Genomic DNA, 27,236 nt, shown 5'->3' with positions numbered 1-27,236 from the left:
GTGGTGATGACCAGTTTGGGTGTATCTCGTGACTACATCCAAAATTTGAGAATGGGACAAGTTGTGAGGGCTTTGTAAGTTAGGCTGAGTAGTTTGAACGGAGTTCTGTTGGTGTGGAGCCAGAGAAGGGGTTTACAGAATGGAGCAACAGATGAGCGTTGGGAGATTAGTTTAGCCGCTAGACTAATCTTCTCCTGACACTTATCTGTTGCTCCACTCTGTAAACCCCTTCACTGGCTCTCCACACCAACAGAATTCCCCTCTTCAGTCCATTCTAAATGTAGCCTCAGCTGTCAGGGTGGATTGAAGATAGGAAACCTTAGACAAGGGTAGGCCAGTGAAGAGGTGGTTCTGTAGTGAAGGTGGGAAATAATGAGTGACTGGATCAAGGATATTTGGTTTCTTCCTCTGAGGAAGGTGGTAGGAGGAGAGGAAGTGGATGGAAGGAGTGAAACTTTTGGGTGGAGTTTAGGATAATACCAAGGAAGTGGGCATGGAGAATATGGGAAAGCAGTATATTGTCAACTGAAAGATATATATGGAGAGGTAAGTGACAGCAGGAGGACAGATCATGAGTTCATGTTAATTGTAACCACTTTCAGACATAGCCAAATACCCAGGAATTTGCCGGGGCATGCAGAGATGACCCAGGCCCTACTTTTGTCTGAAAGGATCAGACTGGGTTGACAGTGCAATCAACCAGGGCTATTCCTGGACTTGCAACCCGGGTCAGTGCCCCAACATATTACTGAATGGCATGACCCGGGTCGTGCCGAGAAGGGATTGATTGGCTGCTCTGGACTGCTTGGGGCTTCACCCTTCCTGGGCACACAAGTCACCACCCAGTTTGCATGACTTCATTTTTGTGAGTCAAATAAGCATCCACTTTAAATGACTTCACACTCCCAGGGCATACACTGCTTTTGTGTGAACGGGGTCGACCCTGGAAAAACCCGGGTTCTGCAGTGTAGTGTGAAAGGGGTTCTCCAAGCTGGAACTCGGGCTACACCCATGTTAAAAACCCATGTCGGAGCCATTTATTTGCCTGGGGTATTTGAGGAAGGGTTGGGCATCTGGGTGGAGATGGGACAGAGGCAGTTGGATAGAATAGGACACGGAGAGAGGTCAGGGGGTGTAAAAGTAGATCTGGGTGTCCAAACTCATAGAAGTGTTATTAGAGGTTGAAAAAGCGCATGAGTTCACTAAGAGAGGTGGTATGGATAGAGAAGACAGAAGGATGGACTAGCACCAAAGGACAAGTATTTGTGGTTTAGGGAGGTTCCAGAAATTGCATCCAGGTAAAAAGATGAAACATCATCCATGCTTTTATTATCATCTTTGTACATGTAATGTTTTTGAGCACAGTAATTCATTCCTGCAGGGAAGAACCTGTACAACACCATACAGCTAATATGCTAATGCAGCAGGAGGCGCCTGGTGTAAATAGACGTCTCCTGCCTGCTTCCGTGTTCTGCTGGTAAGCTCAAGACGCAACCTCAGATCACTCTGTGGGACCATCGGCCATCCTAGGTCTGCAGCCGAGGTCAGACTTCAGCACTCCCACAAAACTGAGATGATACGCCTCCGTTTTGAGTAATGGACCTGGTTGCCGCCCCTTCCCCGCCCCCAAACGCCTCCTCCTTGGAATTGTACACTAACTTTCGGGGTTAGCGTACAACTCTGAATCAGGTTCTTTGTGCGTAATGTGATCAATCAATCAGTTGGGACTTTTCTACATCATAACTCCATGACAGAGTTCATATTCATGTCAGGTGTGACAAAATATGGGAAAAGAATAAAAGATGGTGCACACAGTGTGTGTAATGGTGCCAATGCATGCAGTTGGAATTAGGTGAATGTTGTGGTTATGTAATTCTTGATGAGCATCCATGTGTTGAGGTCCTAAAGTGATGGATGTCTCAGCCAGAAGACCTATATGGAAACAGAAATGATATCCAATAGTCTAGATAAAGACAAATGGACTGAGGCATATTTGAACGCAACTCGATCCTGCGCTACCGCATTGTGTGCATGGATATTAAGGGATATACTATTCAGTATGGAGCACTGTATGCATCTTTGACAGCGGAACACCACTACCTTAGCTTATTACTTGTTGTCACCATCAGCGCGCACTTGCGCTAGCCCTATACTAAGTATAAAACAAATATGTCTGATAAAAGGTATATTTACGCTTCAGTACAACTTTGTGTAGCCCACAATACCCTCAAAACGCCATCTCTGATCTTTGATGACACTACATTGCCTATACTTGCTTTATGCTCCATCCCGTTGCTTATGTGTAGCCCGAAAACATGCACGGCAATGCTAAGCAAACCATTCCTAAGTGTTGAAAATAGAACCAAGGTAAATCACTCACCGTATGCAGGTGATTTATTATCTCCTTAAAAATATGGTCCCCTCAGTTACTTGAAGGGAGCAGACAGGGCTCTGTGAAATGCGTTGAGTATTTTTGAGAAGGGGAATTGGAAAAATGTTATATTTTGCATTGGAAACCTAGGCCCTCATTCCGAGTTGTTCGCTCGCTAGCTGCTTTTAGCAGCATTGCACACGCTAAGCCGCCGCCTACTGGGAGTGTATCTTAGCATAGCAGAATTGCGAACGAAAGATTAGCAGAATTGCGAATAGAAAATTCTTAGCGAATAGAAAATACTCCTACACTGCGATCAGTTCAGTCAGTTTCGTTCCTGGTTTGACGTCACAAACACACCCAGCGTTCGCCCAGACACTCCCCCGTTTCTTCAGACACTCCCGCGTTTTTCCCAGAAACGCCAGCGTTTTTTCGCATACTCCCAGAAAACGACCAGCTTCCGCCCAGAAACACCCACTTCCTATCAATCACACTACGATCACCAGAACGATGAAAAATCCTCGTTAGGCCGTGAGTAAAATACCAAACTTTTGTGCTAATTTACTTGGCACAGGCGCACTGCGAACATTGCGCATGCGCAGTTTGCGACTAATCGCTCCGTAGCGGAAAAAAATAACGAGCGACCAACTTGGAATGAGGGCCCTAGTTCTATAAGTATTTTCTTAATCCTATTTTTTTCTTTCTCTTTTTTGTATCACTTTTGTAAGTTAAATTTTTATTTTATATGATGCATTGGGTCTATATGCTATGCCCTTCTGTGTCTAATAAAGACTGTAATGGGATGAAAAAGGAAAGCACATAGATAGGGACAGTGCTGCCACCTGCTGTAGATGCATACAATGCTGCATACTGACCAATTTCTTCCATGCAAGTAATGAGGCTGTAATTACTGTATGGGTAATTTGCACCCAACTTTGCATCAGCTCCACAGTGTGCACTATATATATCTGCGTGTGTGTGTGTGTGTGTGTGTGTGTGTATGTATGTGTATATATATATATATATATATATATATATATACGAGGGAGACACACCTATAGATGGATAGATTTTCCTGTCACAATATCAGATGGAGAAGAGTAGAGATCCTGAGGCAGCACCCGGAGGAACACCATACTAGATAGAGGATGGGGAGAGGAGAAAAATCAGAACTGGAGATGCTGAAGGAGCAATCTGAGTGGACAAAGACAGAGGCCCATAGAGTGAATGATATCAAGGAGAAGAGCGTGATCCACAGTGTTTAAACTAGTGGAGAAGTGGAGGTGTATGAGAAAGGAGAAGTGGCCCTTTGACTTGGCTAAGAGCAAGTCCTTGGTCACTTTGTTGAGGGCATTTTCAGTAGAGGGAAGAGGGTCAGTTAGAGAGTGGGAGGGGAGAAAGTGGGTCAGCTGGTTGAAGGCAAGTGGTTGAATCCGATTAACTGCGATTAACTTGAGTTGCAAGTAAGTGCGGCTACTTATGGTACCGCTGTAATTGTGGATTCTTGTTTGCAGCCCCATAGGCTGAGTACAAAAATCTATGAATCTAGAGCGAGATAAGGCCATGAGGGAGGCGAATATCGATGCCATTGTTGGTATTTACATACCGTGGCAACAGTAACTTGGCCCACTTGCGTGTGGGGTGAGTTAATTGGATTGACCCCAAGGTGTTCAAATATTCAAGAGTTTTGAAAGCAAAGAGGATCAGATAAATGGGGCAGTAGTTAAAGGAAAGGTCATCGGTGGAGAGTGAAAGATGATCTAGGTCCAGGAACTGACGGAGCAGAGAAGCATAGAGGGAACTGGCTCAATGTGTGTTTTTTGAAGAGAAAGAAAAGAGTAGAGCTGGGATCGCAGACTCCAGCTCAGGAGGCAAGAAATGAGGGTTGCATGGTGAGTGCCGGAGAGGGAGTGTGGGCAGAGGTGGATCTGCTGAGAGATTTCAGGGTAGTTAGTAAGTCTACCAAGTCTCCTTTAACGCATTTAGCCCTCAATGACAAAATAACACGAAGACTACTCACTTTGATCTGCAGGTGGAACATTACTGTGCATTCAGTTTTGCAGTCTTTCGTGTTATGTATTCATGCACCGTGCATTGGGGGTCATTCCGAGTTGATCGCTTGCTAGCTAGTTTTAGCAGCCGTCCAAATGCTATGCCGCCGCCCACTGGGGAGTGTATTTTAGCTTAGCAGAAGTGCGAACGCATGTGCTGCCAAGCTCTGCATAAAAAGATTGTGCAGTTTCAGAGTAGCTCTGAACCTACTCAGCGCTTGCGATCACTTCAGCTTTTTTGTGTCCGGATTTGATGTCATGTACCCGCCCAGCAAATGCCCAGCCACGCCTGCGTTTTTTCAGACACGCCTGCGTTTTTGCAAACACTCCCTGAAAACGGTCAGTTGACACCCAGAAACGCCCCCTTCCTGTCAATCTTCTTGCGGCTGCCAGTGCAAAGGAAAACATTGCTACAACCTGTGCACAACCACAACAGGCTTTGTACCCGTACGACGCGCGTGCGCTTTGCGCCCCATACGCATGCGCAGAAATGCCGATTTTTAGCCTGATTGCTGCACTGCGAACAACGGCAGCTAGCGATCAACTCGGAATGACCCCCATTGTGCTTAGCTCTTGCCAATATGACATTCTTGAATGTTCTCTCATCTCAGATTAAGAAGTTGAAGGGCCAGTTGGAAGACAGAAACCTCGGCAACCGAAGCCCTGAAAACGCAGAGAGTGAAGATATGGAGAATGGCACCGATGTGCAAAGTGAGCAGGTTTACATCGACCTGGTCCAATCTGCAAGATCATTGTATTGCATATTTGTGTTTGTGTTAATCATCAAAAGCAAGATATACAAAAGCAAGACTTTCTAGAAATAACTGAGCTCCTCATAGTTATACCTCCACTTCCTGGGTGTATGTACAGAAAACCTGTAGAAGCACCTGCAAGAGCTATGGGGTCCAGCAATTTAGGGTTTTTTGGTCTCCGGAAACCTAGTGTACAGATATGTCCTCTTACAATTTTTGCTGTAGTCATGCCAAGCAGTCCCTCTTGCTTCTATTTTCCCGATAATGCATTAATCGCAGTGTTATGTGACTAGGATAAACGAGGAGACTGTGCTGATTAATTTGATATATGACACTGTATGTGACCGAGTTTTTGAATTTGTACACAAAGTGCTACAATGTATCAGCTTTTTTCCAATACAAGTTCTGTTCCGATCCATATACAGATTCTGGGCCTAATTTAGCATGGGTTGTAGACAGAGCCGGCCCTAACCAATATGATGCCCTAGGCAAGATTTTGGCTGGTGCCCCCTAGCACCACCGCTGGTTCCACCTCTGACCTTGCACCTCTTTCCCAGCACCATTACTCCTCACCCATAGCAGTCCTTATTTTGGTGTTTGTACCCCCTATATTTTAAATAGGAACAGTTCGCACATTTGGCGCACAGCCCAAAAAGGGGTGTGTTTTTGCTAGCAAGGGGCATGGCCACACAATAGTAACCTTAATTCCAATTACGCCACACAGTACTGCAACTTTATTCACATTTGATCATGCGATAGTGTCCATAATTCATATTACATCCCACAGTAGTATTACTTTACCTTATAAACATTACTCCTCACAGTAGAGCCCCTTATTCACATTACATCACACTGAATTGCTCCTTATTCACATTACACCACACCCTATTGCTCTTTATTCATATTAGACGACACAGTAGTGCCCTTTCTATATGCAACGCCACATAGTAGAGCACCTTATACACATAATGCCACACATTAGTAATGCATTTATACACATAATTCCACACAGTAATGCCCCTTACACATTATTAATGTCCTTATAAACATAATGCACCTTACACATTATGACAACCTTTATTAATGCCCTTTTACACATAATGTCCCTTACATATATGCTGCACATTATTAATGCCCTTATACACATAATGACATACATAGTGCCCCCAACATATTTACTGCACATTATTAGTGCCCCTATACACATAATGACACACATACAGTAGTATTCTGTTACACATATGCTGCACATTATTAATGCCCTTATACACATAATGACACACATAGTGCCCCTTACACATATGTTGCACATTATTAATGCATTTTTACATGACACACATAATGCTCCTTACACATATTCCGAACACTACTGCACAACCAACCCACTCACATGCACACAGCACTCACACTGCCACTAACACTGTGACCTCTGCCTCTGCTTGGATACAGATGTGTCCTCATAATTCTTGCCTCAATGCTAACGTTGGGCACCTTTTTTTATGAAAATGCATCTTATTTGCATTTCTATGTGGCTCGGATGCACAAGCAGATTCTGCTGATTAAAATTATATGCAGCATGCCTATATACTGTGTGAGACTGTGGCTGTATCTGCATAAGAAATGCTACACACAGAATATAGGCATGCCGCATATCATTTTAATCAGCAGAAGCTGCTGATGACCCTAGGCATATCAAATGCCCTAGGCAATTGCCTAGTTTGCCTATGCCTATGGCCGGCTCTGGTTGTAGATGTGCGAAAAAACGCACACCTACAACCCTTTACTGTAACATGCTGGGGAACACCCAGCACAGGGGTCTTTTACCCCCCCCCCCCCCCCCATCCCTTTCCTCCGCAGACATGCTAGCGCATCGCAAGACAGCAATGCCCTCGCATGTTTAGGGTTGCCTCCTGCCTGCAAAGGCATTTGACGGGCAGCCATCTTTTGGGTCACAGCGGCTGCGTGTGCTGCTGCGGCCTGCCCCACAAATTGTCCGGACACACCTCCGTTGTCCAGAACGCGCCCCCCAAACGGTACGTCGATGTCCACCAAACGCGCCATCAACACACCGTCACCACCCCCTCGTCTATGCACCGTCCTCATGTATGCGCACAACGGCGGCGCACATGTGCAGAAGTTCAAAAATCGCCAAACAGTGATTTTCAGGCTTCTCCGTTTTATACTGAATCGGGCCCTCAGTCACACACAATATACAAGCGTTAAGACGTATTTTCTGCAAAAAAAAGACACCCGACGTTAGCAGAGTTGCACGGGACCTGGCGGCTCACTCACACCAGGCATCTGACGCTGCATGGAGTATTGAGGCCGGGTGTGTGAGGATATCTATGTGTATGAGGACATGTATGTGTTTATTCTGGTAAAAGATGTATTTGTGCGTCGGTCAACTGTGATGAAAAGAAATGTCAATTGTTCTTCCCCTTGTATCATATTATTTCTCTGACGTCCTAGTGGATGCTGGGACTTCCGTAAGGACCATGGGGAACAGCGGCTCCGCAGGAGACCGGGCACAAAAAGTAAAAGCCCTAGACTAGCTGGTGTGCACTGGCTCCTCCCCCCACGACCCCCCTCCAAGCCTCAGTTAGATTTTTGTGCCCGAACGAGAAGGGTGCATGCTAGGTGGCTCTCCTGAGCTGCTTAGAAGTAAAAGTTTAAATAGGTTTTTTATTTTCAGTGAGTCCTGCTGGCAACAGGCTCACTGCATCGTGGGACTAAGGGGAGAAGAAGCGAACTCACCTGCGTGCAGAGTGGATTGGGCTTCTTGGCTACTGGACATTAGCTCCAGAGGGACGATCACAGGTTCAGCCTGGATGGGTCCCGGAGCCGCGCCGCCGGCCCCCTTACAGAGCCAGAAGACCGAAGAGGTCCGGAGAAATCGGCGGCAGAAGACGTTCCTGTCTTCAGATAAGGTAGCGCACAGCACTGCAGCTGTGCGCCATTGCTCTCAGCACACTTCACACTCCGGTCACTGAGGGTGCAGGGCGCTGGGGGGGAGCGCCCTGAGACGCAATAAAACATGTTTAAACCTTATATGGCTAAAGAAATACATCACATATAGCTCCTGGGCTATATGGATGCATTTCACCCCTGCCAGTTTTCCTAAAAAAAGCGGGAGAAAAGGCCGCCGTGAAGGGGGCGGAGCCTATCTCCTCAGCACACAAGCGCCATTTTCCCTCACAGTTCCGCTGGAAGGAAGGCTCCCAGACTCTCCCCTGCAGTCCTGCTACAGAATCAGGGTAAAACAAGAGAGGGGGGGCACTATTGGCAGCTAATATAAAACAGCAGCTATAAAGGGAGTAACACTTACATAAGGTTATCCCTATATATATATAGCGCTCTGGTGTGTGCTGGCAAACTCTCCCTCTGTCTCCCCAAAGGGCTCGTGGGGTCCTGTCCTCTTTCAGAGCATTCCCTGTGTGTGTGCTGGGTGTCGGTACGATTGTGTCGACATGTATGAGGAGGAAAATGATGTGGAAGCAGAGCAATTGCCTGTGTTAGTGATGTCACCCCCTAGGGAGTCGACACCTGACTGGATGGTCGTGTTTAAAGAATTACGTGACAGTGTCAGCACTTTGCAAAAAACTGTTGACGACATGAGACAGCCGGCAAATCAATTAGTGCCTGTTCAGGCGTCTCAGACACCGTCGGGGGCGCTAAAACGCCCGTTACCTCAGATGGTCGACACAGACCCAGACACGGATACTGAATCCAGTGTCGACGGTGAGGAGACAAACGTAATGTCCAGTAGGGCCACACGTTACATGATCACGGCAATGAAGGAGGCATTGAATATTTCTGACACTACAAGTACCACAAAAAAGGGTATTATGTGGGGTGTGAAAAAACTACCAGTAGTTTTTCCTGAATCAGATGAATTAAATGAGGTGTGTGATAAAGCGTGGTTTTCCCCCGATAAAAAACTGCTGATTTCTAATAAATTATTGGCACTATACCCTTTCCCGCCAGAGGTTAGGGCACGTTGGGAAACACCCCCTAGGGTAGATAAGGCGCTCACACGCTTATCAAAACAAGTGGCGTTACCGTCTCCCGATACGGCCGCCCTTAAGGAACCAGCTGATAGAAGGCTGGAAAATATCCTAAAAGGTATATACACACATACTTGTGTTATACTGCGACCAGCAATCGCCTCAGCCTGGATGTGCAGTGCTGGAGTGGCTTGGTCGGATTCCCTGACTGAAAATATTGATACCCTGGATAGGGACAGTATATTATTAACTATAGAGCATTTAAAGGATGCATTACTATATATGCGAGATGCAAAGAGGGATATTTGCACCCTGGCATCTAGAGTGAGTGCGATGTCCATTTCTGCCAGAAGAGCGTTATGGACGCGACAGTGGTCAGGTGATGCGGATTCCAAACGACATATGGAAGTATTGCCGTATAAAGGGGAGGAGTTATTTGGGGTCGGTCTATCGGACCTGGTGGCCACAGCAACGGCTGGAAAATCCACCTTTTTACCCCAGGTCACCTCTCAGCAGAAAAAGACACCGTCTTTTCAAACTCAGTCCTTTAGTTCCCATAAGGGCAAGCGGGCAAAAGGCCACTCATTTCTGCCCCGGGGCAGAGGAAGGGGAAAAAGACTGCACCAGGCAGCCTCTTCCCAGGAGCAGAAGCCCTCCCCCGCTTCTGCCAAGTCTTCAGCATGACGCTGGGGCCTTACAAGCGGACTCAGGCACGGTGGGGGGCCGTCTCAAGAATTTCAGCGCGCAGTGGGCTCACTCGCAAGTGGACCCCTGGATCCTGCAGGTAGTATCACAGGGGTACAAATTGGAATCGAGACGTCTCCCCCTCGCCGGTTCCTGAAGTCTGCTCTACCAACGTCTCCCTCCGACAGGGAGGCGGTAGTGGAAGCTATTCACAAGCTGTATTCCCAGCAGGTGATAATCAAGGTACCCCTCCTACAACAGGGAAAGGGGTATTATTCCACGCTATTTGTGGTACCGAAGCCGGACGGCTCGGTGAGACCAATTTTAAATCTAAAATCCTTGAACACTTACATAAAAAGGTTCAAATTCAAGATGGAGTCACTCAGAGCAGTGATAGCGAACCTGGAAGAAGGGGACTATATGGTGTCTCTGGACATCAAAGATGCTTATCTCCATGTCCCAATCTACCCTTCTCACCAAGGGTACCTCAGGTTTGTGGTACAAAACTGTCATTATCAGTTTCAGACGCTGCCGTTTGGATTGTCCACGGCACCACAGGTCTTTACCAAGGTAATGGCCGAAATGATGATTCTTCTTCGAAGAAAAGGCGTCTTAATTATCCCTTACTTGGACGATCTCCTGATAAGGGCAAGGTCCAGGGAACAGTTAGAGGTCGGAGTAGCACTATCTCAGGTAGTGCTACGTCAGCACGGGTGGATCCTAAATATCCCAAAATCACAGCTGATTCCAACAACACGTCTACTGTTCCTGGGGATGATTCTGGACACAGTCCAGAAAAAGGTGTTTCTCCCGGAGGAGAAGGCCAGGGAGTTATCCGAGCTAGTCAGGAAACTCCTAAAACCAGGCCAAGTGTCAGTGCATCAATGCACGAGAGTCCTGGGAAAAATGGTGGCTTCTTACGAAGCGATTCCATTCGGAAGATTCCATGCAAGAACTTTTCAGTGGGATCTGCTGGACAAATGGTCCGGATCGCATCTTCAGATGCATCAGCGGATAACCCTATCTCCAAGGACAAGGGTGTCTCTCCTGTGGTGGTTACAGAGTGCTCATCTTCTAGAGGGCCGCAGATTCGGCATTCAGGATTGGATGCTGGTGACCACCGATGCCAGCCTGAGAGGCTGGGGAGCAGTCACACAGGGACGAAATTTCCAGGGCTTGTGGTCAAGCATGGAAACGTCTCTTCACATAAATATCCTGGAACTAAGGGCCATTTACAATGCCCTAAGTCAAGCAAGGCCTCTGCTTCAGGGTCAGTCGGTATTGATTCAATCGGACAACATCACGGCAGTCGCCCACGTCAACAGACAGGGCGGCACAAGAAGCAGGAGGGCAATGGCAGAAGCTGCAAGGATTCTTCGCTGGGCGGAAAATCATGTGGTGGCACTGTCAGCAGTGTTCATTCCGGGAGTGGACAACTGGGAAGCAGACTTCCTCAGCAGACACGACCTCCACCCGGGGGAGTGGGGACTTCACCCAGAAGTCTTTCAAGTGATTGTAAACTGTTGGGAAAAACCAAAGGTGGACATGATGGCGTCCCGTCTCAACAAAAAACTGGACAGATATTGCGCCAGGTCAAGGGACCCTCAGGCAATAGCGGTGGACGCTCTGGTAACACCGTGGGTGTACCAGTCGGTGTATGTGTTCCCTCCTCTGCCTCTCATTCCAAAAGTACTGAGAATCATAAGAAGGAGAGGAGTGAAGACTATACTCGTGGCTCCGGATTGGCCAAGAAGAACTTGGTACCCGGAACTGCAAGAGATGCTCACGGAGGACCCGTGGCCTCTACCTCTAAGAAAGGACCTGCTCCAGCAGGGACCTTGTCTGTTCCAAGACTTACCGCGGCTGCGTTTGACGGCATGGCGGTTGAACGCCGGATCCTGATGGAAAAAGGCATTCCAGATGAAGTCATCCCTACCCTGATCAAAGCCAGGAAGGATGTAACTGCGAAACATTATCACCGCATTTGGCGAAAATATGTTTCCTGGTGTGAGGCTAAGAAGGCCCCCACAGAGGAATTTCAACTGGGTCGTTTCCTGCATTTCCTGCAAGCAGGACTGTCTATGGGCCTAAAATTAGGATCCATTAAGGTTCAAATTTCGGCCCTGTCGATCTTCTTCCAGAAAGAACTGGCTTCATTGCCTGAAGTTCAGACGTTTGTCAAGGGGGTACTGCATATACAACCTCCTTTTGTGCCACCAGTGGCACCTTGGGATCTCAATGTAGTTTTAGGGTTCCTAAAATCACATTGGTTTGAACCACTCACCACTGTGGAATTAAAATATCTCACATGGAAGGTGGTCATGCTGTTAGCTCTGGCGTCAGCCAGGCGTGTCTCAGAAATGGCGGCTTTGTCATATAAAAGCCCTTACCTAATTTTTCATTCAGACAGGGCAGAATTGAGGACTCGTCCTCAATTTCTCCCTAAGGTGGTTTCAGCGTTTCACATGAACCAACCTATTGTGGTGCCTGCGGCTACTAGGGACTTGGAGGACTCCAAGTTGTTGGACGTAGTCAGGGCCCTGAAAATATATGTTTCCAGGACAGCTGGAGTCAGAAAATCTGACTCGCTGTTTATCCTGTATGCACCCAACAAGCTGGGTGCTCCTGCTTCTAAGCAGACGATTGCTCGTTGGATTTGTAGTACAATTCAGCTTGCACATTCTGTGGCAGGACTGCCACAGCCAAAATCTGTTAAAGCCCATTCCACAAGAAAAGTGGGCTCATCTTGGGCGGCTGCCCGAGGGGTCTCGGCCTTACAACTTTGCCGAGCAGCTACTTGTCAGGGGCAAACACGTTTGCAAAATTTTACAAATTCGATACCCTGGCTGAGGAGGACCTGGAGTTCTCTCATTCGGTGCTGCAGAGTCATCCGCACTCTCCCGCCCGTTTGGGAGCTTTGGTATAATCCCCATGGTCCTTACGGAAGTCCCAGCATCCACTAGGACGTCAGAGAAAATAAGAATTTACTTACCGATAATTCTATTTCTCATAGTCCGTAGTGGATGCTGGGCGCCCATCCCAAGTGCGGATTGTCTGCAATACTTGTATATAGTTATTGTTACAAAAAATCGGGTTGTTTATTGTTGTGAGCCATTTTTTCAGAGGCTCCTACGTTTATCATACTGTTAACTGGGTTCAGATCACAGGTTGTACAGTGTGATTGGTGTGGCTGGTATGAGTCTTACCCGGGATTCAAAATCCTTCCTTATTATGTACGCTCGTCCGGGCACAGTATCCTAACTGAGGCTTGGAGGGGGGTCGTGGGGGGAGGAGCCAGTGCACACCAGCTAGTCTAGGGCTTTTACTTTTTGTGCCCGGTCTCCTGCGGAGCCGCTGTTCCCCATGGTCCTTACGGAAGTCCCAGCATCCACTACGGACTATGAGAAATAGAATTATCGGTAAGTAAATTCTTATTTATTATTATTATTATTAATATATTATTATTATTATTACATTCTATTTATAAGGCGCCACAAGTGTTTCGCAGTGCCGTATATTGGTTAAATATAGAGTGGGGCATCCTTTTGGGAGAAAATTCAGAAGGTCAGTTTGATTTTATATAGGGTCCAGTATTTATAGTTGTGCCCCATTTTCCTCTTTATCATTAACCATAACATTTTTGGCTAGTTTGATTAATTGGGAATGATGGTCTTATAGTATTATCGACATCCCCTGGACACTTTGCTCTCATCCTATTTGCCCACATGCTTACACCACCTGAGAAACTTGTGATGGGTCAGAATTCTAATCAATTAGGGCATCCCTATAATCACCGACCACAGCCGCTACGTTCAGAACAACATATTCATTCAATAACTCCCATTATTGTAGACATGTGTAGAGCCACACAGTTACACAGACCCAGGAGGCCAGCAATACCATTCCTCGGTGCCACAATTATAACAGGTAAACATACATTTTGTGTATAGGTTTGTATATAAATTATGCATTGTGTAAGAAACAGTGATACCATTTGTGGCTTGTTCACCATTTGTTTTACATGTGAAACCACATGACTAAAAAAATAAAAAAATAAACACCCAAAAATATAAAAGTAGTTTAGGCAATATGTGCATTGAGATTTAACCTGGATGTGATGCGCTGATGTCTTTCTGGGTTTGTGGGTGGGTCCATTGGTGGGTGTAGGAGGGTAACGCCAGCCGTATACAGTCCCCATAGCAGTCTATGGAGATGTGTAAATCAATGAAAGCAGTGAGACTGCAAGATAAACCGTGATTTCTCTAACGTCCTAAGTGGATGCTGGGGACTCCGTAAGGACCATGGGGATTAGCGGCTCCGCAGGAGACTGGGCACAAAAGTAAAGCTTTAGAACTACCTGGTGTGCACTGGCTCCTCCCCCTATGACCCTCCTCCAAGCCTCAGTTAAGATTTTGTGCCCGAACGAGAAGGGTGCACACTAGGTGGCTCTCCTGAGCTGCTTAGTGAAAAGTTTAGTTTTAGGTTTTTTATTTTCAGTGAGACCTGCTGGCAACAGGCTCACTGCATCGAGGGACTAAGGGGAGAAGAAGCGAACTCACCTGCGTGCAGAGTGGATTGGGCTTCTTAGGCTACTGGACATTAGCTCCAGAGGGACGATCACAGGCCCAGCCATGGATGGGTCCCAGAGCCGCGCCGCCGGTCCCCTTACAGAGCCAGAAGACAAAAGAGACAAATGTGACTTCCAGTAGGGCCACACGTTACATGATGGAGGCAATGAAAAATGTTTTACACATTTCTGATAATACGAGTACCACCAAAAAGGGGTATTCTGTTCGGTGAGGAAAAACTACCTGTAGTTTTCCTGAATCTGAGAAATTAAATGAGGTGTGTGATGATGCGTGGGTTTCCCCCGATAACAACTGATAATTTCTAAAATGTTATTGGCATTATATCCTTTCCCGCCAGAGGTTAGGGTGCGTTGGGAAACACCCCCTAGGGTGGATAAAGCGCTCACACGCTTGTAAGGGCTCTACCCTCTCCTGAGATGGCCGCCCTTAAGGATCCTGCTGATAGAAAGCAGGAGGGTATCCTAAAATGTATTTACACACATACTGGTGTTATACTGCGACCAGCAATCGCCTCAGCCTGGATGTGCAGTGCTGGGTTGGCGTGGTCGGATTCCCTGACTGAAAATATTTGATACCCTAGATAGGGACAGTATATTTTTGCCTATAGAGCATTTAAAAGATGCATTTCTATATATGCGTGATGCACAGCGGAATATTTGCCGACTGGCATCAAGTCTAAGTGCGTTGTCCATTTCTACCAGTAGAGGGTTATGGACACGACAGTGGTCAGGTGATGCGGTTTTCAAACGGCATTTGGAAGCAACATGAGAAGATGCCGTATTATCAGGCGCAGTCTTTTCGTGGACAAGCGGGCAAAAGGTTCCTCATTTCTGCCCCGTGACAGAGGGAGAGGAAAAAGGCTGCAGAAATCAGCCTGTTCCCAGGAACAGAAACCCTCTCCCGCCTCTGCCAAGCCCTCAGTATGACGCTGGGGCTTTACAAGCAGAATCAGGCACGGTGGGGGGCCCGTCTCAATGAATTTCAGCGCACAGTGGGCTCACTCGCAAGTAGACCCCTGGATCCTTCAGGTGATATCTCAGGGGTACAAATTGGAATTCGAGACGTCTCCCCCTCGCCGTTTCCTAAAGTCGGCTTTACCGATGTCTCCTTCTGACAGGGAGACAGTTTTGGAAGCCATTCACAAGCTGTATTCCCAGCAGGTGATAATCAAGGTACCCCTCCTGCAACAGGGAACGGGGTATTATTCCACACTGTTGTGGTACCGAAGCCGGACGGCTCGGTGAGACCGATTCTAAATCTAAAATCTTTGAACACTTACATACAGAGGTTCAAATTCAAGATTGAGTCACTCAGAGCAGTGATTGCGAACCTGGAAGAAGGGGACTACATGATGTCTCGGGACATCGAGGATGCTTACCTTCATGTCCAAATTTACCCTTCTCACCAAGGGTACCTCAGGTTTATGGTACAGAACTGTCACTATCAGTTCAGACGCTGCCGTATGGATGGTCCACGGCACCCCGGGTCTTTACCAAGGTAATGGCCGAAATGATGATATTCCTTCGAAGGAAGGGAATTTTAGTTATCCCTTACTTGGACGATTCCCTGATAAGGGTAAGATCCAGGGAACAGTTGGAGGTCGGTGTAGCACTATCTCAGGTAGTGTTGCGACAGCACGATTGGATTCTCAATATTCCAAAATCGCAGCTGGTTCCGACGACTCGTCTTCTGTTCCTAGGGATGATCCTGGACACAGTCCAGAAAAAGGTGTTTCTCCAGGAGGAGAAAGCCAGGGAGTTATCCGAACTAGTCAGGAACCTCCTAAAACCGAGCCAAGTCTCAGTGCATCAATGCACAAGGGTTCTGGGTAAAATGGTGGCTTCCTACGAAGCAATCCCATTCGGCAGATTCCACGCAAGAACTTTCCAGTGGGACCTGCTGGACAAATGGTCCGGGTCGCATCTTCAGATGCATCAGCGGATAACCCTGTCACCAAGAACAAGGGTGTCCCTCCTGTGTTGGTTGCAGAGTGCTCATCTTCTAGAGGGCCGCAGATTCGGCATTCAGGACTGGGTCCTGGTGACCACGGATGCCAGCCTGAGAGGCTGGGGAGCAGTCACACAGGGAAGGAATTTCCAGGGCTTATGGTCAAGCCTGGAGACATCACTTCACATAAATATCCTGAAGCTAAGGGCCATTTACAATGCTCTAAGCTTAGCAAGACCTCTGCTTCAAGGTCAGCCGGTGTTGATCCAGTCGGACAACATCACGGCAGTCACCCACGTAAACAGACAGGGTGGCACAAGAAGCAGGAGGGCAATGGCAGAAGCTGCAAGGATTCTTCGCTGGGCGGAAAATCATGTGATAGCACTGTCAGCAATTCCGGGAGTGGACAACTGGGAAGCAGACTTCCTCAGCAGACACGACCTCCACCCGGGAGAGTGGGGACTTCACCCAGAAGTCTTCCACATGATTATAAACCGTTGGGAAAAACTCGACAGGTATTGCGCCAGGTCAAGGGACCCTCAGGCAATAGCTGTAGACGCTCTGGTAACACCGTGGGTGTACCAGTCAGTGTATGTGTTCCCTCATCTGCCTCTCATACCCAAGGTACTGAGATTGATAAGATGGATAGGAGTAAGCACTATATTCGTGGCTCCGGATTGGCCAAGAAGGACTTGGTAACCGGAACTTCAAGAGATGCTCACGGAGGATCCGTGGCCTCTACCTCTAAGAAGGGACCTGCTCCAGCAAGGACCCTGTCTGTTCCAAGACTTACCGCGGCTGCGTTTGACGGCATGGCGGTTGAACGCCGGATCCTGAAGGAAAAAAGGCATTCCGGATGAAGTCATCCCTATCCTGATCAAAGCCAGGAAGGATGTAACCGCAAAACATTATCACCGCATTTGGCGAAAATATGTTGCGAGGCCAGTAAGGCCCGACGGAGGAAATTCAACTGGGTCGATTCCTACATTTCCTGCAAACAGGAGTGTCTATGGGCCTGAAATTGGGGTCCATTAAGGTTCAAATTTCGGCCCTGTCAATTTTCTTCCAAAAAGAACTAGCTTCAGTCCCTGAAGTTCAGACGTTGTAAAAGGGGTACTGCATATACAGCCTCCTTTTGTGCCTCCAGTGGCACCTTGAGATCTCAATGTAGTTTTTGGGTTCCAAAAGTCACATTGGTTTGAACCACTTAAATCTGTGGAGTTAAAATATCTCACATGGAAAGTGGTCATGCTGTTGGCCCTGGCCTGGGCCAGGCGCGTGTCAGAATTGGCGGCTTTATCCTGTAAAAGCCCTTATCTGATTTTCCATTCGGACAGGGCGGAATTGAGGACTCGTCCTCAGTTTCTCCCTAAGGTGGTTTCAGCGTTTCACCTGAACCAACCTATTGTGGTGCCTGCGGCTACTAGGGACTTGGAGGACTCCAAGTTGCTAGACGTTATCAGGGCCCTGAAAATATGTTTCCAGGACGGCTGGAGTCAGAAAATCTGACTCGCTGTTTATCCTGTATGCACCCAACAAGCTGGGTGCTCCTGCTTCTAAGCAGACTATTGCTCGTTGGATTTGTAGTACAATTCAGCTTGCACATTCTGTGGCAGGACTGCCACAGCCAAAAATCTGTAAATGCCCACTCCACAAGGAAGATGGGCTCATCTTGGGCGGCTGCCCGAGGGGTCTCGGCTTTACAACTTTGCCGAGCAGCTACTTGGTCAGGAGCAAATACGTTTGTAAAATTCTACAAAATTGATACCCTGGCTGAGGAGGACCTGTAGTTCTCTCATTTGGTGCTGCAGAGTCATCCGCACTCTCCCGCCCGTTTGGGAGCTTTGGTATAATCCCCATGGTCCTTACGGAGTCCCCAGCATCCACTTAGGACGCTAGAGAAAATAAGAATTTACTTACCGATAATTCTATTTCTCGTAGTCCGTAGTGGATGCTGGGCGCCCATCCCAAGTGCGGATTGTCTGCAATACTGGTACATAGTTATTGTTACCAAAAAAATCGGGTTATTGCTGTAGTGAGCCATCTTTTCTAGAGGCTCCTCTGTTATCATGCTGTTAACTGGGTTTAGATCACGAGTTGTACGGTGTGATTGGTCTGGCTGGTATGAGTCTTACCCGGGATTCAAAATCCTTCCTTATTGTGTACGCTCGTCCGGGCACAGTATCCTAACTGAGGCTTGGAGGAGGGTCATAGGGGGAGGAGCCAGTGCACACCAGGTAGTTCTAAAGCTTTACTTTTGTGCCCAGTCTCCTGCGGAGCCGCTAATCCCCATGGTCCTTACGGAGTCCCCAGCATCCACTACGGACTACGAGAAATAGAATTATCGGTAAGTAAATTCTTATTTTCTCTGTTACATCACTTTTTTGTTATGTAGGGTGAAGCAGTGATATCTCTTTTCTCCAGCAAAAAAAATAAATGCTGAGAGAGTTACTGTATCACTGCTTGATAAATAGACCCCTGTGTGATTTTGGGTTTCCTTACAGTAGTCCTAAAGGTAAATGATTTACCTGCATTTTCAGTAATGTTCTCGTGTGCGCATTCTCCTTCAGCTGCACTGCATGTAAAACACATAGGGGGGGTATTCATGTAGTGAGTTATTTTTTTCAGCTAGCCGAAAAAACAGCACTAATTCGACCTAATGTATTCAATTGCGGTCGTTTTTTAATCACTTTTCACCCATGCCTTTTTGCTTTTTTGTTTTGTCGATCAGCATGGGCGAAAAATGGACCCAAACACGGGCGAAAATGCCCACATATTCTAGAAAACACGTGGAATGGTGGCGAATTTGCTGATCCACGTGGTTTTCACCCGAGCCGTTTTTTTCGACCAGTCTGGTCGAAAAAACGGCACTTATTGAATACTCCCCATAGGGAAATGTACTAATCCTTGGAGAGTGATAAAATGGAGACAGATAAACTACCAACCATTCAGTTCCTAACTATCATTTTTCAAACACAGCCTCTAACATGACAGAAGCTGATTGGCTGGGATTTTATCTCACTCCCTATCACACATTTTTCTGTTAAGACCCATACATTAGCTAAAACGAAGCACCAAGGATGTAATGACGAGGGCTGCAGGGGATATTTACTGCTGCAAGCTATACTGTATGTACTGCTTCCTTACACTGTATACCACATGTTGGACTGGGGTGGTATTCATGTGACCGCCGGTCAGCTGACCGACAGTCACATGACCTCCTCCGTGAGCCCGACGGCTCACTATCCCGATGGTCGGCATGCCGACCAACAGGGACTATTTCCACTCGTGGGTGTCCACGACACACATAAAGTGGGAATAGAACCCTTGGTGACCGCTGCGTGGCGAGCGCAGCGAGCCCGCAAGGGGCTTGCTGCACTCGCCCCTCCCCGCCGGGATCCCGGCGTCGGTTAGGTGACCGGCGGTCAGGAGACCGCCGGTCACCAGTACTACACCCGTTGGACTGAGATGCCATATTCTAAAGTGCAGACATAAGGCCAGATGGTAGGTAGGGTAATGTTCACAGCTGAGTGAGTACATGCTCTGCCCAAGCTTTACAGACTCCTTTCAATATGTGTCAGCCCCAGAACCCCAAAATACAGTACTAACAGCCTGTGGTCTTTGTGCTTGTGTAATTGGAAAAGATTCTTTGCATATAAAACTGTAAAGTGACATTTTTATTTTGTATTGTTCTAGGGGATGCCAGCCGATTAATCAGCGACCTCAAGTTTAAACTCACCAAGTCTACGCAAGAGATAACCGCCCTAGAACAGAATGTGAGTTCTTCAAACCATTTGTATGGCTGATGGTAAAGGGAAGAATGTTGCGATATGGAGGTATTTGCTCTTACCTGATACTGGGGCAGATGTATTAACCTGTAGAAGGCATAAGGAAGTGATAAACCAGTGATATGTGCAAGGTGATAAAGGCACCAGCCAATCAGTTTCAATATGTAAATTAACAGTTAGGATCTGATTGACTGGTGCCTTTATCACCTTGCACTTATCACTGGTTTATCACTTCCTTATGCCTTCTCCAGGTTAATATATCTGCCCCACTGTGCTCTGCCAGAATGCTGGTCCTCGGCGAGCTCTGCCCAACTCATGATGTTTGACAATCCACTGAGCAGTGGGTAAATGATAGTTATAGAACAGGACGTGTAACACATGGAGCAGATGTACAGTGCATCCGGAAAGTATTCACAGCGCTTCACTTTTTCCACATTTTGTTATGTTACATCCTTATTCCAAAATGGAATAAATTTATTTTTCTCTCTAAATTATACACACAATACCCCATAATGACAATGTGGCAAGTTTTTTTTTAGATTTTCGCAAATTTATTGAAAATAAAAAACTAAGAAATCGCATATACATCAGAATTCACCTCCTTTGCTCAATACTTTGTTGATGCACCTTTGGTAGCAATTACAGCCTCAAGTCTTTATGAATGTGATGCCACAAGCTTGGCACACCTATCTTTGGGCAGTTTCACCCATTCCTCTTTGCAGCACCTCTGAAGCTCCATCAGGTTGGATGGGAAGAGTCGGTGTACAGCCATAGATGTTCAATCGGATTCAAGTCTGGGCTCTGGCTGGGCCACTCAAGGACATTCACAGAGTTGTCCTGAAGCCACTCCTTTGATATCTTGGCTGTGTGCTTAGGGTTACTAAAACCTTGCCCCCTGCGCTATAAATTAAAATAATTAAATGGTCGGTGGATCCCTGCTCTCCACTTTGGAATAATACAAATTTCTCCGAGCTCTTTAAAATGGAGGGTGGTTCGATTTGGATTTCGTATGAGGTGACTGCAGTGGGGCAACTCTACCAGGATGGAGTACTCCATAGTTATGAGTATCTGTCCACTACATATAGGGGTATATGCAATTGCGGTCGAATTCCCGAAATTCTCGAAAAACTGGACTTTTTCGCCAAAAAAAAAAAATCGACAATGCAATACAGTACTTTCCGTCAAAAAAACGGACTTTCCAAATTCGACTTTTTGAAATTCGACTTATGTCAAATTCGACTTTTCTGCAATGGTACAAATGCGGCAATTCGACAAAAGTATATTCAATTGAAGTTTGGAAATTCGACAACAGTGCTTTCTTTATCATCCACTAGGGGTCACTGGAGTACTCTTGGGATATGGACGGGCTTCCGTAGGAACAGCACTGAATATTTAAATTTAGAACACTCCACCCCTCCATATCCCCGAGTACCTCAGTGTTTTTTCTGTGCTCGAAGTAGTAACAGCTCTGTGGCTGAGTCCACAATTACTTTGAATTTTTATTTTTATTTTTTCTATTTTATACATCCCTTTCCCCCTTCCAAAAGGCAGGGTCAGGGATAGTGCAGCTGCTGATAGCAGCAGGGGCGTGTCGGGCCTCTCTGAAAGAGCTCCCTCACAGCCACACACACACACACATCCTCCTGCACAGGCTGGCCGGCGCTTGTTCAGAAGCCCCGTCGGAGCCTCCTCACAAGCTGCAGGAGTGAAGGTATGTAAACGGGGCGGTCAGCTCCCGCTGCCGCCCCGAGGTGTGGGGACATTGTTTCTGGCTGCAGACTGCCTCCGGCCGCCGCTGCTCTCCCCACTCACAACAACGGCTCCGGCCGCCGCTGCTCTCCCCACTCACAACGGCTCCGGCCGCCGCTGCTCTCCCGCTCACACGGCGCCGGCCGCCGCTGCTCTCCCGCTCACTGCGCCGGCCGCCGCTGCTGCTCTGGCCGCTCGCACTGCTCCGGGTCCCACCGCTGTTTTACCCGCTGCTCACCCGGCTCCCGCGGCTCACAGCACAGCGATCCGCTCGGCGATACCCGCTGGCGGCCCCACACGCTGCGCTGCCCGCTGCTCTGCATCTGAAAGAGCATGCAGGCATTACCACACGGAGGGGGGGGGCAATAAATAAGGGGGCAATACAGCGGCATAAGAAATACTGCAGCAACAGCAGATGCTAGGCTGCAGGGATATTTACAGAGGTTATAATCAGTGAAAGTTTGTAACTATGATTATATGTGTAAGCATAGCATGGGGGCCATTTTAACATGCTTCCTGTGTCTTCCTGCTGTGATTCCAGAACGTTCCAGTACTACATCTCTACTCCACCGGAGGCGCAGGGGTGTTAGTGGGAATTTGGGATCACATTTCATAGTACTGGCCACGTGTACTGCACTTGGCCAGATATATATACAGAGACACCTTACTACTATTTTACTGAGTCGTGCAAGTGTCTGTTTTTTGTGTATTGTATTGTCTGTCGCCATAATGAGTAAGGCACCAGCAAAAACTAAAAAGCATAATTGCAAAGTCTGTAACAGTGTGTTACCGGATGGATCTACCACATGTACAGTATGTTTTGTGGATTCGGTTCAGAATACCATTTCTGCTCCAGTTTTACAACCAATGTCCTCACCGGACCCTCCGTGGGGTATGTTAGTAAATGTACTGGATAGGTTACAATCAGAATTGACCGCCGCTCGTCAGGAGCGGGAAACGGCAAGATCTGAGTCTAGGGTGAGACCGCCAGAACTACCGGAGGCGTCTCAGCCTTGCGTAAGGTCCAAATCCATTTTGGGTAAAACGGGATAAATTTCATATGTCTTATGATTTTCCAGTTTCTGCTATGTTGCATTCTGACGATTCCATGCCAGACCTCACGGAACAAGATGAGGGTGAGGAGGGCGAAGTGGAGTCAGATGGCGAGGATTTTAACAGTTCCGGCATTGATGATCTCATCAGAGCGGTACGTCAGTCTCTGAAGTTTACTGAAACTGAGGAGCCTCTCACGAATGATCAGGTCGTATTTACTAAACGACAAAAAAACTCCAATAAGTTTTCCTGTGTCGGAATCTCTTAATCAGATGTTAGTAGAAACACGACAGAATCCAGATAAACGGTTTTCTATACCTCGCAGATTTAAGTCTAGTTACCCGTTTCCAGGCTCGGTAACGTGTACATGGGAGAATCCACCAATAGTTGATTCTTCAGTGTCCAAGCTTACCAAGAAATTAACCATACCAGTGCCAGCAGCTACTACGCTTAAAGATCCTTCAGATCGCAAGATAGAAACTATGCTAAAATCCATGTATGTAGCAGCAGGTGTGATGCTGAGACCTGGATTGGTTGGCATTTGGGTCACTAAGGCACTCATAATATGGCTTACAGAACTCAAATCTGCCTTACATGACGAAAACCTGATACTTCTTGTAAATCAAATGAGTGAAGCTGTAGAGTATCTCTGTACAGCGTCTACTGACGTCTGTCAGCTCACTTCTCGTATTTCATCGTCGCTAGTTACGGCACGAAGAGCACTCTGGCTGCGTGCTTATCATGCGGAGGCAGAGGTCAAACGAGGTATAGAGGCGTTGCCTTACGATAGCAAGAAGCTGTTTGGTCCTGAATTGGACGCATGGATTGCTGAGGCTACGGGAGGTAAGTCGGTTTTCTTACCATTGCCTCCACCGGTATCAAGAAGGAGGTACGCTGGACCTTCGTTCAAATCCTTTAGACCTCAGTCCTTTCGAGGACGTGGCAGAGGAACAGCCACGCCTGCTAGACGTGGTCGCGGACGTAGTTTCCAACAAACCAACACAACTCGCCAGGACGTTAAGGTTACCGACAAGCCAGTGGCATGACGGCCTACCAGCCCATCTCGGTTCTCCGATTGTGGGAGCACGCCTTCAGACGTTCCATTTGGCGTGGTTCCACACATCCGCGGATGGGTGGATCCGCAATTTAGTGTTAAAAGGTTACAAAATAGAGTTCGACTGTCTTCCGCCTCTGCGGTTTTTCAAGACAGGATTGCCTCTGTCGGACGACAAGAGGACGGTTCTGCAAATTGCCATTCAGTCCCTACTGGATTCAGCAGTTTTGATTCCGGTCCCTGTACACCAACAGGGTCAGGGTTATTATTCAAGTCTGTTTGTAGTACCGAAGCCGGATGGCTCAGTCAGACCAATATTGAACTTAAAGGGTCTCAATCAGTACGTAACTTACTACAGATTCAAAATGGAGTCTCTGCGTTATCAGCGCCTCGGGTATTCACCAAAGTGATGTCTGTGATGATAGCTCATCTCAGATCCCTGGGAGTGACAATAGTTCCGTATTTAGACGATTTGTTCATCAAAGCTCCGTCTCAACAGATGCTTCTCCAACATGCGCTGCTAACATACGATGTACTGGTTCACCACTGTTGTATTGTCAACTTCAAGAAATCACATCTAATTCCGTCTCAACGCCTTCAATTCCTAGGTATGATTCTCGATACGGTCAATCAAAGAATTTACCTACCACAACAGAAAGTACAAATTCTACGCCATCTAGTACAATTAGTGCTCAAGCCACGCACAGTGTCGGTACACTTGTGCATTCGCCTCTTAGGCACAATGGTGGCAGCTTTCGAAGCGCTTCAGTTCGGAAGATTTCACTCGCGTCCATTTCAACTGAATGTGCTCGCCCAGTGGTCGGGCTCGCATCTGCAAATTCACCACAGGGTGAGGTTGTCGCCAAGGGCAAGAGTATCTCTGCTCTGGTGGCTCAAGGAACACAATTTAACCACAGGAAGACGGTTTGGAGGCTGGAATTGGATAATTCTAACTACGGACGCCAGTCTCAGAGGTTGGGGAGCGGTAATTCAAAATTGTCAGCTCCAGGGTCTCTGGGCGGATCACGAAAAATTGCTGTCTATAAATGTCCTGGAACTCCGCGCAATTTACAATGCGCTACGACAAGCAGTGCACATGCTTCGCTCTCAGCCTGTCCAAGTGCAGTCAGACAATGCGACGGCGGTCGCATACATCAACAAACAAGGAGGAACGAGAAGCCGCATGGCAATGCGGGAAGTAGCTCGTATCCTCAATTGGGCGGAATGCCACCAGGTGATGTTGTCGGCCGTGTTCATTCCGGGAGTGGACAACTGGGAAGCGGATTATCTCAGTCGTCGGGATTTCCATCCAGGCGAATGGGCATTAAATCCAGAAGTGTTTCACATGTTGTTTCAGAGATGGGGTTATCCTCAGGTGGACCTGATGGCGTCTCGACACAATCACCAAACGTTCCAGTATGTGTCCAGAACAAGAGATCCAAAGGCAGTGGCGGTGGATGCTCTCACTGTCGCGTGGCCGTACAGTCTTGTGTATCTGTTTCCACCGTTTCCGTTGCTCCCTCTGGTGCTAAAACGGATCAAAAGAGAGTCGGTCACAGTCATACTAGTGGCGCCTCATTGGCCTCGGATAGCTTGGTTCTCGGATCTCCGAGTACTACTCGCAGACGATCCTTGGCCACTCCCACTACGTCCAGACCTGTTACAACAGGGTCCGTTCCTTTACCCCGATTTAGCGCGGCTGCGTTTGACGGGGTGGCTGTTGAGACCGCCCTCTTAAGAAAAGAGGGCATTCCAGATTCGGTTATACCAACCATGTTACGAGCTAGGAAGCCGGTTACGGCAGCTCATTATTACAGAATATGGCGTGCCTATATAGGTTGGTGTGAAGTTCGGAAGTTTCCGACATCATCTTTCAAGTTATGCCGCCTTTTGTTGTTTCTACAAACAGGGTTAGATGGAGGACTGCGTTTATCTACACTAAAGGTGCAGGTATCTGCTTTGTCAATTTTTTTTTTTTCAAAGACGATTGGCTCTATTGCCGTCTATACGCACTTTTCTCCAAGGTGTCCTCAGAGTACAGCCTCCATTCATTCCACCTACAGCGCCATGCGACTTGAATCTGGTTTTAGAGTTCTTACAGTCTTCATATTTTGAACCCTTACAGCAAGTGGATATAAAGTTTCTCACTTGGAAAACAATTTTTCTTCTAGCCTTAGCTTCGGCAAGGCGTGTTTCGGATTTGGGTGCCTTGTCATGCAAGTCACCGTATTTGGTGTTTCATGATGACAGAGCGGAACTTCGGACGAATCCCGCTTTCTTACCAAAGGTAGTGTCATTTTTTCACATCAATCAACCAATAGTATTTCCTCTGTTGACGGCACATTCTGGAACTCTGGATGTGGTACGCGCATTACGCGTTTATGTATCCCGAACGTCTTCAGTTCGTAAGACGGATACGTTGTTTGTTCTCTATGATGCGGCCAAGATGGGTTGGCCAGCGTCTAAACAAACCTTATCCAGATGGATAAAACTGACCATACGTCAGGCTTACCTTCATGCTAGGTTACAACCGCCTACGTCAGTAACCGCTCATTCCACACGTTCTGTGGGAACTTCATGGGCAGCTGGTCGGGGAGCTTCTACGACGCAGCTTTGCCGTGCGGCTACATGGTCTTCAGTGCACACGTTTGTGCGCTTTTACAAGTTTGATACGTTTGCGGCATCAGCATCTAGCTTTGGCCGCCTAGTGTTAAAACTGCCAAACAGCTCTCCCGCCCATGGGGGAAGCTTTGGTACGTACCAAGAGTACTCCAGTGACCCCTAGTGGATGATAAAGAAAATAGGATTTTGGTACTTACCAGGTAAATCCTTTTCTTTGAATCCATAGGGGGCACTGGACGCCCACCCAGAGCAGTTTTACCTAGTTGTGGTGAGTTCTGAGGATCTTATGGTAACACACTTTCACCGACTGGTTCAAATTACAAGTGCTGGTTAGGGTGTCAACTGTTTAGTTGTCAGTAACGTTATGTGTCAACTTCGTTATTGTCCGTTATGTTATATGTAATACTCCATTGTCAACCTCTCTATAGTTCCTGTTCGGCTCAGTAAAAAACACAGAGGTACTCGGGGATATGGAGGGGTGGAGTGTTCTAAATTTAAATATTCAGTGCTGTTCCTACGGAAGCCCGTCCATATCCCAAGAGTACTCCAGTGCCCCCTATGGATTCAAAGAA

At 47.3% G+C, this 27,236-nt stretch overlaps 1 protein-coding gene across 1 annotated transcript in view; it reads left to right on the top strand.

Moving 5' to 3' along the window:
- The window catches only part of LRRFIP1 (LRR binding FLII interacting protein 1), a 276,900-nt gene that overhangs the window by 224,980 nt on the left and 24,684 nt on the right, over nt 1–27,236 (top strand). Inside the window, exons 23-24 of the mRNA XM_063933201.1 lie at nt 5,034–5,133; nt 20,095–20,174. Coding sequence (XP_063789271.1) covers nt 5,034–5,133; nt 20,095–20,174 — 180 coding nt within the window. The remainder of the gene's footprint in view (nt 1–5,033; nt 5,134–20,094; nt 20,175–27,236) is intronic.

This window comes from Pseudophryne corroboree, chromosome 7, assembly GCF_028390025.1.
Source record: "Pseudophryne corroboree isolate aPseCor3 chromosome 7, aPseCor3.hap2, whole genome shotgun sequence".
Classification (NCBI taxonomy): domain Eukaryota; kingdom Metazoa; phylum Chordata; class Amphibia; order Anura; family Myobatrachidae; genus Pseudophryne; species Pseudophryne corroboree.
Note: the sequence above shows the minus strand (reverse complement) of the source record. Positions and strands in the feature narration are given on the sequence as shown.